The 16,769-nt window shown below is 48.5% G+C and overlaps 1 protein-coding gene across 1 annotated transcript; it reads right to left on the reverse strand.

The window, feature by feature from the left end:
* Nucleotides 1-250: 250 nt before the first annotated feature.
* On the reverse strand, nt 251-10,670 carry SLC51B (SLC51 subunit beta). The gene is made up of 4 exons (XM_084782985.1): nt 10,328-10,670; nt 3,132-3,252; nt 1,620-1,710; nt 251-603 (listed from the first exon to the last, which is right to left on the reverse strand). The coding sequence occupies exons 2-4, from the start codon at nt 3,220-3,222 to the stop codon at nt 399-401; spliced, it is 387 nt and encodes a 128-aa protein (XP_084639111.1). The 5' UTR covers nt 3,223-3,252; nt 10,328-10,670; the 3' UTR covers nt 251-398.
* Nucleotides 10,671-16,769: the final 6,099 nt, after the last annotated feature.

Below are 16,769 nucleotides of genomic sequence, written 5' to 3' on the forward strand. Positions count from 1 at the left end.
TCTATTATGTAGCTCTGGCTATCCTAGAGCTCGCTATGCAAACCAGGCTGGAGTTGAATTCACAGAGATCCATCTGCCTCAGCCTTCCCGGCTGCTGGAATTAAAGGCTTCCACGTGGCTGAACTTTGTACTTTTGATGCAAAGCCACTTGTGTGTGCTTAGTACAACACCACTGTTTGAACCAACTACACAATCCCAACTACTCACCTGGAGAAGCATTTTAATAAACAATTTTTTTTTAAATAACGAATTTTCATCTAATTGTAGTTTGTTTATTGTGTCTCCTAAAAATAAGTTATGCTGCTTGGGGGTGGGCGATGTCTAACTTGAGGGTTTGAGGTCTCAGAGCTGGGCTCAGATCACAGTCTGGGGTAGCGAGCGCATCCTCTCAGTGCTCTCTAGCTCTCGGATTCCTGTGGGTTTGGTAGAAAGACCAGTGCTGTGTCTTTCCCGTTCAACTCGGGGTCCCCCGGGGCCAAGTCTGGCTTCTCTGAGATCAGTGTCTCTCTTAGGTTGCTCAGGCTGCTGTTTTCTTTTGTTTGGGGATCATCTGGGCACTGGTCTTCTGGCGCTTCTTTGTCTTGTGGCTGCTTCTTTCGATTTCTGGGAGGAGAGAGAGAGGAAACAGTCGATGGGGGGTGGGGGGACGACAGGAATGGTTGGGTCAGGACCCAATGGTTAGCTTGCGGGGAGGTCCTCTGTGCAGAAGCAACAATGGCTCTGAATGGCCCCCACTCTTCCGTCTACCACCTCAATGCAAGGCCACCAGGGACCTAAGCTTTGATTGCCTGGTGCCCTTCTTCTTAGAGACGAGCCCGTGCAGCATAGGACGCCAAAGGAGCACGTATCTGCATCATACGTCGAAGTCTACCCATTCTGAGCCCTGTGGCATTTCACCAGCCCACACTGTCCTGACCCCAGGGCTGTCATCGGACTTAGCTCAGGTGCTCACCTGCCGTGCTCTATCCCTAAAGACGCTGCCAGAAGTCCTTAACTAAACCTTGATCTCCTGTTCTAGAAGCTCCAGTTGTTTCTGCAAACATGTTTACCCACACCACTGGTCATGCGTGTAAGACCCAACCCTGCACATGCCTCCCACTGCCTCTGCCCTCAACCTAACAGTCTTTCCAGTAATTCCTTTCCAGTAATCTCCTTTCTCCAAGCTGGCTTGCTCAAGGGACTCCTAGACTCCCTGGTCACAGTGGAAGGAACTGAGTGCCAGGTAATGCGCCTCGCCCATGGGGTGGCGGGGGTGAGGGGGGGTAGGGGGGATGTAGCAGACCTGTATCTGCTGCTCCTGTGGACAGCCACCCTGTCTCTAGGTTGAGTTTGCCGACAGGGGTGCCTTCTGACAGGGTAATAGGGCCCAGGACCACTTAAAAGGTGACACCCCTTCTGAGTCATTCCATCTTGCTGGCCAGGGCTAGGGGCTAGTAACGGGGTGAAGGGGGTAAGGGGGTGGGAGCGGGGGCCTCGGCTCCTGGGTTGTTTGGTCCCCTCATGACTGCCACCGAAAGGTGAAGAGCTAATGTCACTAAGTGACCCCTTTCTTCGTTTGCTGTCTAGAGAAGGAAGCCCCACTCCTCCCTCGGGAGACCCATTCCAAACCAGCGCCTCACCTGTTGGCCAGGATGCTCCTCCTCAGGAGGGTCATGCTCACCACCACCACCAGGACCGCCAGCACCAGCATGGAATAATTCCAAGGAGCCGCTGAGCAGGGACACAGAGAGGGACAGACCCTCAGTCAGAGGCCAGGACACTCGGCCCACTCACAACCCCGGGCTCAGGCCCGTCAGAGCGACATTTGTCCCCTGCTATGGAGACTCTCATCAAGACCTCTTGCTCTGGGGGGACTCTCCGAACACCCCCCCACCTCCCTGACCAGTGAGTGGGTGGATGGATGGGGGGAGGCAGGGTCTCTGCCATGGACCAGCCCTGATCCTACGGGAGACCGAGCCGTGTTTGGATAATAGCTGGGTGAAGGGGGTGTGAGCGGTAAGGAGGGGCCAGGCCACCTTGAACTTCAGTCTTCAATTCTACTGCCTTTAGGAAAAGAGGGGGAAGAGGAGAGAGGGGGAGGGGGAAGTCATCGTAATCTAACAGGACTCAGTGACTGTATACCCCAGGTAGCAGGCAAAGGTGGCAGTTTGGGGTGTGGGCGCTCAGGACATGGCAAACTGTCTTGAAGTGAAGCAGGCTTCAGGCCCACAGCTTTTTTTTTTTTAAAGATTTATTTATTTATTTTGTATACAGTGTACACCTGCAGGTCAGAGGAGGGCAACAGATCTTCTCATGATAGATGGTTATGAGTCACCATGGGGTTGCTGGGAATTGAACTCAGGACCCTTGGAAGAACAGGCAGTGATCTTAACCTCTGAGCCATCTCTCCAGCCCAGGCCCACAGCTGTTAGCCCCCCTCTAACAGCAATGGTTCACCACCAAATGATCTGGCAGCAAATGCCTTCCCTTCTTGCAAGGGTTTCCCCACTGTAAGCCTTCACTGGGATGTCACGTTAGTGAGTCTTTCCTTAGTTACATTATCTACCTTGCTTTGTAGCCCCACCCCCACCCCTCACCATATTGAGGTTCAAGTTTGGATTCTGCTCACGGCAGGCACTCCACCACTAAATGCCAAAAACCTGGTTAGATTCTAAGACGGGGCTTCATTCACTAAGTTGCCCAGGCTGGACTTCAGCTCACTGTGTGGCTCAGACAGGCCTTGAACTTGTGATCTTTGTGGCTGAGCCTCTTGAGCAGCTAGGGCTGCGGGCCTGATGCCACCAGGCCCGGCTTGCTTATTTTATACTATGCACCAGGAGCATGTTACACTCTTAGCCGTTGGTTTCTTTTCTGTCTCCTCTATGAGGATGGACACTGTGTGGGCAGAGACAGTGTTTGCTCACTGTTATAACTCCAGTGCTAGGGACAGTTCCTGGCACACAGTACAGCTTAATAAGTAGTAAAGGTGAGTGACCGCTGAGTGAGTGGCCCATACCCTGAGGAAAAAAAGGCGAGTCATTGGGCTTGGCTCAACCCTCCTGTGATGTCGTCTCACTCCCTTGTGAAGTAAACGTGCCACTTGGTGGGGTAGAGACAGCACTGAACGGCTCCACCCATCCACCATCACCTACCATCTTCTGCACGAAAAAGCCAAATCATTTCTTCCAGCAGTTCCTGGGACACCTCGGGGCTGGCTGCAGCTCCCTCTGCACTGTGGGCCATGCCTCTGCTCCCACTCGAGATGTCTGTGGCCTGTGAACAGACAAGTCTTGAGGCCCAGGCTGCCCACCTGGCCTCCCAGCAAGCAGCATGTCTCAGCCCTGGTTCACCTTTCCTCCTCCTCCGAACCAGCAGCCACAAAGCCCACAGTTTTAGGGCTGAAAGAGCCTGAGCCGAGGCTGACTGTGGCAGTGAACGCAATGACAGCATTCAAGAGATCGAGTCAGGAGGATCTCTAGGCTAGTTTGAGGCCTGCGTAACACGGAGGGCCAGCATGAGCTACACGGAGTCACCCTGTCATGATAAACAATTGGTAGGTAGGTAGAAGGAAAGTTCCTTGAAAGAAGCATACCTTACAAAGCTGATGGCTGACTAGAACCCCTAAGGGGACGGGTAGAATGGTAAAGTGCGAAGCCAAGTTGTCTTGAGCTATGTTTAGCCTCCTTGATAGGCATTCACTACCCGTCTCCAGGTATGCCCAGCATCCTTGTGGCTATCAGTTATGTCCTTTGGGATGTGCAAACACACCCCAAGCTTCTACCACCCGGAAGGCTAAGCATGTGGTCCTAGGGCATCTGGAACTACAGAAGAGATTTTCCTGCCTACCTGAGATACACTTAAAAAGTGTCTGGACTTGCCCGGACATGGTGGCGCATGCCTTTAATCCCAGCACCTGGGAGGCAAAGACAGGTGGATCACTGTGAGTTCGAGGCCAGCCTGGTCTACAAAGCAAGTTCAGGACAGCCAAGGCTACACAGAGAGACCCTGTCTCAACCCCCCCCCAAAAGTGTCTTGACTTGTGAGACTCTCTCTCTCTCTCTCTCTCTCTCTCTCTCTCTCTCTCTGTCTCTCTTCTTTTTTTCTCTATGTAGTCTTGGCTGTCTTAGATTCACTTTGTAGACCAGGCTGGCCTTGAACTCACAGCTATCCGATTGCATCTGTCTCCCGAGAGCTGGGATTAAAGGCATGTGCCACCACACCTGGCTATAACTTGTGATTTTCATTGTTCTATTACTATAAAAGTTCATGAGGTGCTTGGGAGACAGAGGCATGAGGATCTCTGTGAGTTCGAGGCCAGCTCGGTCTCCACAGCAAGGCCCAGGACAGCCAGGGGCTCCATGCTGAGACCCTGTCTTAAAACAGTAATCCTTTGTGAAACTGCTACCACTTGGAAAGTGGAATTTAGAGTAACTGAAATCTGTGTTGCAGGGGTCATGGTCACTTTTGGCACCAGGATAAACCATTTCTTTCTTTCTTTAATTTAATTAATTAATTTACTTATTTATTTTGGTTTTTCGAGACAGGGTTTCTCAGTGTAGCCTTGGCTGTCTTGGACTCACTTTGTAGACCAGGCTGGCCTTGACTTTAAAGAGATCCACCTGCCTCTGCCTTCCAAGTGCTGGGATTACAGGCGTGCACCACTGCACCTGGCCTTTTTTTTTTTTTTAATGTCTGTATACAAGTGCTCTATCTGCATTTACACTTGCAGGCCAGAAGAGGGCATCAGATCATATTATAGATGTAGTGAGCCACCATGTGGTTGCTGAGAGCTGAACTCCGAACTTCTGGAAGAGCAATCAGTGCTCTAAGCACTGAGCCATCTCTCTAGCCGGATAAACCGGTTCTTACTCCCTTTGAGATGAGATCTGTGGGGCTTTTGTCCATGATAGCTACCTAGATAGATAGCTAGGTAGATAGGTAGATAGATACATATATACATAGATGAATACGTAGATAAATAGATGGATAAAATAAGAATGTGATCTCGGGAGTAGGTGGGGCCGGAAGTCAGGAACCAACCACAGAGAGGGGAGTAACTCAAATCTATTACAATGTATAGCATGCAGGGAAAGGGGGCATTGGGCCAGCGGGAGGCTGTGCCAAGGGCAGGCTGTGCCAAGGGCAGGCTGTGGGGGCCCTTGCAGTTGACATCCTTGCTGTGTCCATCCTGCAGCTCCGCCCCACTTTTAACCTAATTATCCCACTCAACCCACGTCGAGCCTCCCACGGTATCCAACCACAGGCCTGTGTCTCTCCACATGACAAGCCCGGCCCATCCTAGTCTCCCTCTGGAGATTGGCAAACCTGCTGCCCGCCACTGGGCAAGAAGCTGCAAGAGCCCCGGAAAGGCCGGAGGCGGGCCCACTAGGCTGCGTTGGTAAGCGCTACCAGGGACTCGCTGCTCAGAGAACTGTTTCTTCTTTTTTCTTTTGGGGAGTAAGTGGCGTGGGGCAGGATGGGGATAATGACCAGAGCTGGTTTCTGTTGTTGGCAAGAGTATGAACCACGCTCCCTAACCTGGTGCCTTAGCTTGAGTCTGTTCAGTCCCTGGGGAAAAAAGCAGGTGAAGTTGTAATCGACCGAACCTTAGATGTTCCTAAACAGTTACACATGCTCACACTCCTGAGCTGCCTTACTTCTTCACCTAAGATTTTTTTAGACCCATATTTAAAGAAACAGTAGGGTTAATCTTGACAGCATATTTCATCGAAGACGGTACACATAAAGTATAATTTTAATGTGATTGATTTAAAATTGTTGAGGTGTTTTACGTCTTTGAAATTGGCATAAACGTATGCTTATAGCATGCTTATCTTTTTTTTCGAGACAGGGTTTCTCTGTGTAACAATTCTGGCTGTCCTAGAACTCGCTGTGTAGACCAGGCTGGCCTTGAACAAACAGAGATCCACCTGCCTCTGCCTCCCAAGTGCTGGGATAAAAGGCGTACACCACCACTGCCCGGCTCGCATGCTTATCTTGACGCCCACTAGCCACGTAGCATGTGCTTAGTCACAAGCGGCTGGTGGACGCTGTATTGGGCAGTCCAGGCCTTGGCCAGCAGCTGGTCCTCCTGACTGCTCTGCGGGTTCTTGTCACCTACAAGAACTTTACTTTGTAATAAAAATATTTAAAAGCCTTACGCTTTAAATAAGTTTACAATTTGCTGTGAGACCCCATTGTAGCCGCTCTCGACCGCGTGTGGCCTGTAGGCTGTATGTTGAACATCTTGGTAGATTAACCTAATCAAGACACAAAACACGTGTGATGAAAATTCACGAAGAGTGAACTGGCTCAGCTGGTCAAGGTGCTTGCCACAAAGCCTGACAGCTAAGCTAAGTTCGATTCCCAGGCCCCTGCACAGCGGAAGACAACCAGTTCTTACAAGTTGTCCTTTGCTCTCTACATGTGTGCCATGGCATGGATGTATCTCTCTACCCCAAATAAACGTAATAAAGGCCTTAACTGTCCTCAAGGGGGACATGCCATACTGCTTTTCAAAACTGAAAACTATACACAAAACAAATATTTTACTAAGACAACTTTTTTGTTTTTGTTTTGGGGGGGTTGTTTTGTTTGTTTGTTTTGAGACAGGGTTTCTCTGTGTAGCCTTAGCTGTCCTGGACTTGCATTATAGACCAGGCTGTCCTCGAACTCATAGAGAACCCCCTGCCTCTGCCTCCCGAGTGCTGGGATTACAGGCATGCACCACCACACCTGGCTACTAGAACAACTTTTAAGGGACATGTTAAGCACGTTAGGATTTGCCTCAAGAGAGAAGAGTGGGCAAACAGAAATCAAAGAAAATTAATAAATAATTAAAGACATAAAACAAGAGAAGGGTGTGAAATAGGTCCACCATGAAAACAAGTCCCGGGAACTCATGAGAGCCACCAAAGGCAAAGAGACCACACGGTGTCAAATGAATGCAGTGGGTCCAGAGCCCTGCCTGAGGCAGCCTTGGTACTTACAGCCTGGGGCTTCCTCAAACAACTGAATGGCAGACAGCCAAAGGGAAACAGAAGGACCAAATCTTGAAAAAAGCAAGCGCTGGCCGTGGTGGGTCATGCCTGTAATCCCAGCACTCAGGAGGCAGAGGCAGGTGAGTTGATGTGAACTCAAGGCCAGCCTGGTCTACAAAGCGAGTCCAGGACAGCCAAGGCTATACAGAGAAACCCTGTCTTGAAACTGCCATCCCCCCCCAAAAAAAAGAATGAATAAAAGAAAGGAAGAAAGAAAGAAAAGAAAAAACAAACAACAGTAACAATACTGGTAGACTGGAAGAAAATATTTTGACATGGATATAAAAATTAAGCTTTTCAGGTATGAATACTCGCTTCTGTGTCTAAGTGGCTATGAATCCTGAGGAGAAGGAAAGACCTTTTGGGGCTGGACAGATGGCTCAAGGGTTAAAGGCAAGTAGTAGTCTTGTAAAGCAGTGGTTCTCAACCTGTGGGTCATGACCCCCTGGGGGGGTGTCAAATATCAGACATCTTGTATATCAGGTATTTATGTTCTGATTCATAACAGCAGCAAAATTGCAATTATGAAGTAGCATTGAAATAATTTTATGCCTGTGGGTCACCCCACTATGAGGAACTATATTAAAGGGTGGCAGCATTGAGGAGGTTGAGAACCACTGCTGCAAAGGAACTGAGTTCACTTCCCAGCACTTATATGGGGTGATTCACAGTCACCTGGTGCTGTAATTCCAGAGGACCTAGCACTCGCTCCTGACCTGGACAAGGAGCTGATGCCCATACCCACACACTGACACACACATACATAGAATTAAAAATAAAATACATCATTAAAAAAAATAAATAAAGACCTTGGGCTGGACGATGGTGGCGCATGCCTTTAATCCCAGCACTCGGGAGGCAGAGGCAGGTGGATCTCTGTGAGTTCAAGACCAGCCTGGTCTACAAAGTGAGTCCAGGACAGCCAGGGCTATTACACAGAGAAATCTTTTCTGGGGGGGAAAAAAAGACCTTTGAGGTCTCAGATGCTATGAGAATGGCTAGCCAATGAGACCTGTGTTTTAGCCCCAGGTGGCTGTTCACGCTGAGAATGAGGCAGTCTGCCCTGTGCCTGGGGTGACAACATCAGATTAACCCTGCTCCCTGTACTTGTGGATAAGAAGAGCCTGCAGGGCTGGGTAGCAGGCACTGTCTCCATCTGAGGACTGTGACAGGGCCTGGAGACCTGCCTGTGACACTAACTTTGAAACTTTGTGCATACGTTTCTTTTGACTATGCCAGTCATGTGCGAAAGCAGTGTGTGCACTTCCTCTGTGTTCATGTGCGGATATTGCTGGAGAGCAAGCCACATGGTAGGTAAGTAAGTACTCCACGACTGGCCTACCACACCTACTTTTTAAAATGTTATGTATCTGGGTGCTTTGCCTGCAAGTATGTCTGTACACAACTTGTATGCCTGGTACCCATAGAGGCCAGGTGAAGAGTGTTAGACCCCCTGGAACCAGAGTTTTGGGCAGTTGGGAGCCACCACATGGGGGTGCTGGGAGTCAATCCCCAGTCCTCTGGAAGGGCAGCCAGTGCTCTTAACCATGGAGCTATCATCTGTCCAGATCAACCCCTGCATTTTTATGTGAGTATATTTGGTACACGTACATGCATGTTTCAATGTGATGCTTTTTGTTGTTGTTGTTGTTGTTATTGTTGTTGTGGTTTTTGTTTTTGTGTTTCGAGACAGGGTTTCTCTGTGTAGCCTTGGCTGTCCTGGACTCACTTTGTAGACCAGGCTGGCCTCGAACTCACAGAGATCCACCTGCCTCTGCCTCCCGAGTGCTGGGATTACAAACATGCGCCACCACACCCGGCTCCCTGATGCTTACTATGCTTTTTTTTTTTTTTGGAAGAGCAATTCTGACTTAAGCTATTTAATTCATAGGACTACATGTGTGGAGATGCATGTATGTACAGACTGTCACTCAGGGGTTGAATGCTGGTCTAGCACACATGAGTTCCCTGGGCCAAATTCCCAGAAGAGACAGAGACAGGGTTAGGGACAGAAGTGGAGGAAGAGGGGGCAGGGGATGGAGATGGGGGTGGGAGGGGGAGCAGGAGAGGTCAGAAGAGGTCAGAGGGATGGAGGAGAAGAGGCGCGTGAAGGCTGGTGTCTAAACGGGATGTGTATTTTAAACATGTATAATAATGTTGTAAGAAAGACCAAAAGAAAATCCCAGGAAGTGATGGGATGGGTACAGGTCCTGCCAGTCTGAGCTATCACAGCAGCAAGAGACTTTGCCATGCACTGACCCCGTTCACACGTGTCACATTGAAAAGGTGTGTCTATTAGTTTCTACAATCAAATCCATGTATGAAGGCTGTACGTATTTAATATAGTGTGTTGCTCCTGGCTAAGTGGGAGGGGTTAAGGTGTTTGTTTGTTTGGTTTGGTTTTTGTTTTTCAAGACAGGGTTTCTCTGTGTAGCTTTGGCTGTCCTGGACTGGCTTTAGAGACCAGGCAGGCCTTGAACTCACAGTGATCCACCTGCCTCTGCCTCCCTGAGTAGAGGGGTTAAGGTTAAGGTTAAGGTTTGTAGACCTTTGTGGCTGTCACTCTCTGTATACTGTCAACTCAGCATAGTAAGCCAAGGTCCTTTTTCTTCCACAGTTGACAGCACAACTAAAGTTTCAAAAACTGCAAATTGTGCACTTGTGTGGGAGGGAGGGAGGGAGGGAGGGAGGGAGGGAGGGAGAGAGAGAGAGACGGAGAGACAGAGACAGAGACAGAGAATACAGTAGCAGCAACAGCTTTTCCAGGTTCTGCAGTCATCTGAGCAAATTTGTAGACACATTCAACATACTCCATTAAACAAACAAACAAACAAACAAAGCAAAAGCTTCTTAGCAGTTAAGAGCCCTTGCTGCTCCTCCAGAGAACATGGGTTCGATTTCTCGCACCTACATAGCAGCTCACACTTGTCTGTAACTCCAGTTCCAGAAGTTCCAACCCTGGCTTCTGGCTTCTGAGGACACTGCACATGCATGGTTCCCAGACATATGTGCAGGCAAAACATTCATGCATATAAAATAATGTATTAAAAAGTAAAAATCATCTCTCCAGAGATCTCAAAGTTCAGTTACTCTTATGGTACCTGGCACATCCTTTCACTTTTTAAATGTCATTATTAAATCGAACTCCATGCTTTCTTTGGATGCCACTTAGTGGACATCACATTGCACTCAGATAATTCTTGGCCCTTCTGTCAGATCCTGTCATTTTAAACGGAGCTGAACCACTGGTGTGATTCCTGCCACAGACTCTGAGCCACCCAACCCCACAGCAGACTGAGAGCACTCACCCTAGATCCTGGCTTCCTGGGACCGCAGGCTGGGTGCTATGGTCCTCGCTTCTGTGTTTTCCTGTTCTTCCTCCGGAGAACTCTCCCCAGGAATACACAGTTTCAGGCTGGTAATCCACCTACAGTGCTCACAGCCGTAGAGGCCCATTTGGTAGCTCTGCCCTCAGCACACGCCCAGACCTGGTGCCTTTGCTACCACTCCAGGGTGAATGACCGCTTGAACACATGACCTGCAGTCATGACAAACTGACTCCTCTTGACTCACAATCTGAAAGTGCCAGGAACCCGCTATGGTCTGTCATTGCAGGGTGCCCATTTCCAGTCCTCTGTCTCTTAATTATTATCAATCGTTAACCACAGAGGAAGGAAGGAGTCAAGGCTCCTTCCTTTTATAGCCAGTGCTTTCTCATAGCGAAGGTCACCATATGAACTGAAAGGGACCATAAAGTCGGACCTTGGAAGCTGGGGCTTGGAAGATTGTGTGATCAGGCATCCTCAGAGGAGGAAACAGCCCCAGGAGTAAAGTACTCCCACCCCCACCCCGAAATCAGGCCAGACCTAGTCAACTCTGACAGTCGCCAGTGCACACGTGTGGAAACAGGCTGTCTACGGGTGCGTGTCAAGTCCGTGACCCTCTCTGACTAGAGTAGTAGAAAGCACACGGATGGCAGTGTGGTAAGAGGAAGAGACCCGAGAAGCAGATCTTGGAGCAGCACCGGAGGCCGCACCCTGCATTCTGTGGGGCGTCCGTTCAACAGCTGCTGATGAGCTCTTGTGTGGCCAGAGCATGGACAAGGCAGGTGGAGATGGCTCGAGCCGAGAGCACAAACTGCAGGGTGACAGACAGGCCACAGAGTGAGCCCAACCATGGTGACCCGAGTTCTGTCTCCAGAACGTATGTGGAGGAAAGGGAGCACCAACTCCTGAGAATTGCCCTCTGACCCCACATGGGCTTTGGGTCACCTGTGCTCCCACACTCACAAATATCATCGGCAAGTGCACATGATAATTAAAACCAAATACGGAGATGGGGTGGTGAGATGGCTCAGCGGGTAAAGGGGCTTATTGCCAAGCCTGACAACCTGAGGTCGGCTGCCAAGAGCGTCATGGTGGAAAGCGAGAACCAACGCCTGCATGCTGTTCTCTCACCAATAAAGAAATGTCGTCATCGTCACACATGTACACACCATGGAAAGTAAAATAATAAACAAGAATAAAGAGCTAGGGGAGCCACAGTAATATCACTGTATTAAAAAGACTGAGCTAACCATGCAAGCTCCCAAGACAGTGGATTCAAAGCCAGTGAGGAAACCAGAAACTTAAGGAAGGAGTTTGAGAAACAGGAAGGAGCCCAGGATCAGGAGAGACAGCGAGAAGCCTCGTCAGAGGATCACGTGGACGTTTCAGGCGGTGAATTCAGTGATGCGATCCCATCGGCCCCGGTTTAGGATAGCTTGTCCTGGTGAGTGGACAGAGGACTCTAGGGAGCAGAAGAGGGACGGGGACGCTGGGTAACCGCTGCCCTTCAGGCTGGCGGCAGGGAAGGCGTGAGGAGCAGGGAGGATTCAGGGTGTGTTCCGATCAGAGCTCTGAGAAAAGGGGAGCCGACACATGCAAACAAGGAATTTGTTGGCTCATAATACTAGGAAAGGCAGGGTGGAGCTGACCTCGAGGATGGCTGAAGGCAAGGCTCAAAGATCCTTAGCCATTTCCTTCTGTGCCTCCCTTCAGGTACGATCACTTCTCTTCACGTAGGATCATTACCTCAGGTTGGCCGTTACCAGGATAGGAAACCCAAGCCCGCACTCTGACACTCAGGGTTTTTTGTTTGTTTGTTTGTTTGTTTGTTTTTTCTAGGCAGGATTTCTCTGTGTAGTCCTGGCTGTCCTAGACTCACTGTTGTAGACCAGGCTGGCCTCGAACTCACAGCAATCCGCCAGCCTCTGCCTCCCGAGTGCTGGGATTAAAGGTGTGCGCCACCATGCCCGGATACTCTGACACTCAGAAGGGGTCCATTTGCTTAATTCTGGTGTGATGACTGTAACTAGGGAAAGGCTGTCATTGTCCTGGTCTGTGGTCTGTGTCTTGCACCAACTGTTGTACCTGATGCAGGAGAGGTTAGGTTCCTCAGATGGCCAGTTCAAGTGTCAAACCTGTCAAGTCTTCAGAGGTGAGAGAGGCTGTGTGCTGGCTGGATGCTCTCACGTGATCTTTGTAGCATCTCCCCCTGACCACAGTGCTGCAAGGCTCTGGCGAGCGTGCCCCTTGAAGCAGAGCCTGCTTACCCTGCCTCGGATTTCCCTCCTCTGCTGGATTCCTTTTCCTCCTCCTCTGCCTAGTTTTCCCTGCTGTGCCCTGTCCAGTGACTGCCATGCCGTGTTCTGGTTGCACGGTGTTTCATGATTCTTTCACAGTATCTTTGGTTATAGACCTCAAAAATAGGAATGTGTCTTGTTTTGTTTGAAGGGGTTGGGTCATTGTTATTTTGGTTGTTGTTTTTTTAAAAAAAAAAAAAAACAAGGTTTCACAGGGCGTGGTGGTGCACTCCTTTAATCCCAGCACTCGGGGATCACTGTGAGTTCGAGGCCAGCCTGGTCTACAAAGCGAGTCCAAGACAGCCAAGGCTACCCAGAGAAACCCTGTCTCAAACAAACAAATAAACAAAAACAAAAAACAAAACGCCCACACACACACACACAAACAGACAAACAAAAAAGCAAGGTCTCATGCAGTCCAGGCTGGTCTCAAACTCAAAATATATCTGAGGCTGGCCCCTGTGCCAAGATTACAGACATGGCTACCATGCCCAGGTAAAGTGATGCTACAGAGTGAACCTAGGGCTCTGCATGCCAAAAACCCATTTATTTATTGTGTGCAATGTGTGTATGTATGTGGGTCCATGCACGCTGGAGTGTCCACACGGAGGTCAGAAGACCTTCACAGAGGTTAGAGGAGATTGCTCGGAAGTTGGTTCTCTCCTTCCACAATAGAGGACCATGGTCGGTAGGCTAGGCAGCCGGCGCTCACCCACAGAGACAGCTCTGCTTCTTGCCTCTTTCTAGAATATATATTATAATAGTCAAAAGGATGATTTAGGATGGGGGGGGGCACTAAATAGCAATCCATAAGTCAAGTCTGACCTTCAAATTGTTTTATATGTAAAGCTTTTTCATTTTTTTGGTTTTTAAAAAAAAAGATTTATTTGCTTTATTTATGTATATGAGTGCTCTGTCTTCACACACACACCAGAAGAGAGTTTCAGATCTCATTACAGATGATTGTGAGCCACCATGTGGTTGCTAGGAGGGGTAGGACCCGTGGAGAAGCAGGCAGTGCTCTTAACAGCCGAGCCATCTCTCCAGCCCTGTATGTGAAGTTTTATTGGAACATGCAACACTTACTTGATTATGTAATGTCTGTCTGCCTCAGGCTAGGCTAGCATAACTGAGCATTGGTAGCAGTCGGCTTTTATTTGGAGATGGGGCCTCGGTATGTAGACTGGGCTGGCCTTGAACTCACAGAGACCTCCCTGTCTCTACCTCCCAGAACAGTAATCAGGGTTGTTTTGTTTTGTTTTCGTTTATTCACTTTATTATTTTGTGTATGGGAGTTTTGCCTGCATGTATGCCTGGGCATCATTTGTGTGCCTGGTGCCTGAGGAAGACAGAGAGGGCCTTGGCTCCCCTGAGACTAGAATTAGATGGTTGTCAGTCACCATGTGGGGGCTGGGAACCAAACCCAGGTCCTCTACAAAAGCAACAATTGCTCTTAACTGCTAAGTCAACTCTCCAGCCCCAGCTTTTTAATAAGTATTTTTTGCATTTACTTATGTGCTTATGTGTGCATGGACATGGATGAGTGTATGTGCTTGTATGTGTGTCTATAGGTATATATGTATTGTTTTACACACATATAGACCAGAGGACAACCTGGAGCCTGTTCTCACCTTCTGCCGTGTGGGTTCCTGGAGTTGAACTCAGGTCATCAGTCTTGTGGGTTTTTTGTTTTGTTTTTTTGTTTTTGTTTTTGAGACAGGGTTTTTCTGTGTAGCCTTGGCTGTGCTGGACTCACTTTGTAGACCAAGCTGGCCTTGAACTCACAGCAATCCACCAGCTTCTGCCTCCCGAGTGCTGGGATTAAAGGTGTGCCCACCACGTCTGGCTCCATGGCATCAGTCTTAGTGGTAAGTGCCTAACACTGAGCCTCCTTGCCGTCCCCTAGCAGCCAATTTAACATTTCCTTTCAAATAAGTTTTTCAAAGTCCCCAGTAGCAGCATGTTATCTTCTCAGTAGAGAAAACTTCATTAGAAATAAAATGAACTATGAAGGATTTTTTTTAAAGATTTATTTATTATGTATACAGTGTTCTGCGGGAATGGTACACCTGCACACCAGAAGAGGACACCAGATCTCAGCATAAACGGTTGTGAGCCGCCATGTGGTTGCTGGGAATTGAACTCATGACCTCTGGAAGAGCAGGCAGTGCTCTTAACCTCTGAGCCATCTCTCCAGCCCCACTATGAAGGATATTATAAGGAGTTGACCACATAGGAGCAGCCACGTACGCACAAGTTGTTCACTGGAGCCAGATGTAAAGCACTCCTGTCATCCCAGCATCTGGAGGCGGAGACAGGAGAACTGCTGTGAGTTCAAGGCCAGCCTGGGCTATACAGCCAGTCAGGACCAACATAGGAAGATCTTATCTTGAGATAGTACAATAAATAAATGTTTAAAAGGGTGAGGGCTGGGTGTGTTTGAGACCCTGGGTTCAATATCTAGCACTGGAGAAAAAAATCCACAAACTACTGCTGCTGTGGCAGCACGCGCCTGTCAGCCCAGCCCTCAGGGGGCAAACGACAAGAGGCTCCTCACAAGTTTTACATATATATATATATATGGTCTATATAGAAATTTCTAGGAAAGCTGAGGTTACCTAATGAGACCTTGTCTAAACAATAACAAAATTGGGGCATGGTCGGGCATGCCATTAGTCCCAGCACTTGGGAGGTAGAAACAGGAGGATCTCTGCGAGTTCAAGGCCAGCCTGGTCTACATAGCCAGTTCTGGGACAGCCAGGACCACATAAGGAGACACTGTCTTAAACAAACAAACAATCAACAACAACAACAACAACAACAACAAAAATGTACACCTCACCATATTTCTTTGAGGACTAATCTCCATGTTAAAGCCAGAGTGGGGGTGAAGGGGTATGCAAACACTGGAATTTGTGCAATTTAGGTAAAAGTTGGGGGAGGGGATCGGTTAGTAACTAAACCCGTAATCAATTGGTTGTAGGCCCTGTCTTGATCTCTACATATGAAGGGTGGTGGAGGGCTGGCACATGTCCCAAGGCAAGCCAATCTTTGTGCAGAATAAATGATCTTGGTGAGTGGATGCTTATCCAGGAGATGCTACTGAGGTGCATATTTTACTGAGGACATTACTAGGACACACTGGATACTGTCTTCAATGTGAAACAATGCAACAACGTTAAGCACTTTCTCCAACAGAGGACCTTCTGCTCCTGCTGCCTTCCTCCTGTTGGCTTTATCTGTACTGCTGGGGACTTTCTATGTCATTGACCTCAATTTATCATCCTCATTTCTTTCTATTGCTGTGGCTCCTTGATGCTGGTTACAATGTAACTAAATATCTTCTTCATCCCCTGGCTGAATCAGAGTCCAAAAGTAAAAATAAACTCAAAGTCTAATAGCCTTCAGTTTAGCCCTATGGTGTGCTGGAAGCTTAATTATTACAGATACAGTATTCTTTGACTAGTTTAATTTTAAAATTGTGTGCACAAAGCCATACTTAATAATGCCAAACAGAATCATCCCTTTAATCCCAGCACCTGGGAGACAGAGGCAAGTGGATCTCTGTCAGTTCGAGGTCACCCTGGTCTACAGAGCGAGTCCAGGACAGCCAGCACTACATAGAGAAGCCCTGTTTCAAAAACAAATAAACAAACAAACAAAAGAATGCCAAACATCTGTAAGGTAAGCACTGTGTGTTAAGCCACACACATGAGGGGTCCCATGTAATATGCAGTTGGTCTCAGCTTTCAGGAACACATGATGCCAAGGTCAGTGATGTGTGCCTGTAATCCAAGCACTCAGGAGATGGAGTCAGAAAGATCCAGAGTTCGAGCCCCTCAAAGGTTATGAGAAATATAGGGAAGTGGTTTTAATCAGGCATCATAATTTCTTTCCAGAAGGATGTCGTCAACTAAATTATGCAAAAAAAAAAAAAAAAAAGCAATTAAGTTCTGTCCTAAGTTGAACTTGGCACACAATCTGTCCTGTAGTTTGGGGAAATTGCTCAGTTGGTAAAGTGCTTGGACACAAGCACAGTCCCCAGAACTCATGTAAAATGCCAGGCCTGGAAAGAGCCGGACATGGTGGCACACACCTTTACTACCAGGACTATGGATGTGAAGACA

The sequence above is a fragment of the Acomys minous genome (genome assembly GCF_964271855.1).
Source record: "Acomys minous genome assembly, chromosome: 5".
Classification (NCBI taxonomy): Eukaryota; Metazoa; Chordata; class Mammalia; order Rodentia; family Muridae; genus Acomys; species Acomys minous.

Bases quoted from the DNA above. Each gene is read 5' to 3' on its own strand.
- SLC51B (XM_084782985.1), bottom strand. From the start codon at position 3,222: ATGGCCCACAGTGCAGAGGGAGCTGCAGCCAGCCCCGAGGTGTCCCAG. The intron at 1,711-3,131 runs GTAGGTGATGGT...GTCCCTGCTCAG, and splicing joins GCTTTTTCGTGCAGAAGATG to CGGCTCCTTGGAATTATTCC. The intron at 604-1,619 runs GTGAGGCGCTGG...CTCTCCTCCCAG, and splicing joins AGGAGCATCCTGGCCAACAG to AAATCGAAAGAAGCAGCCAC.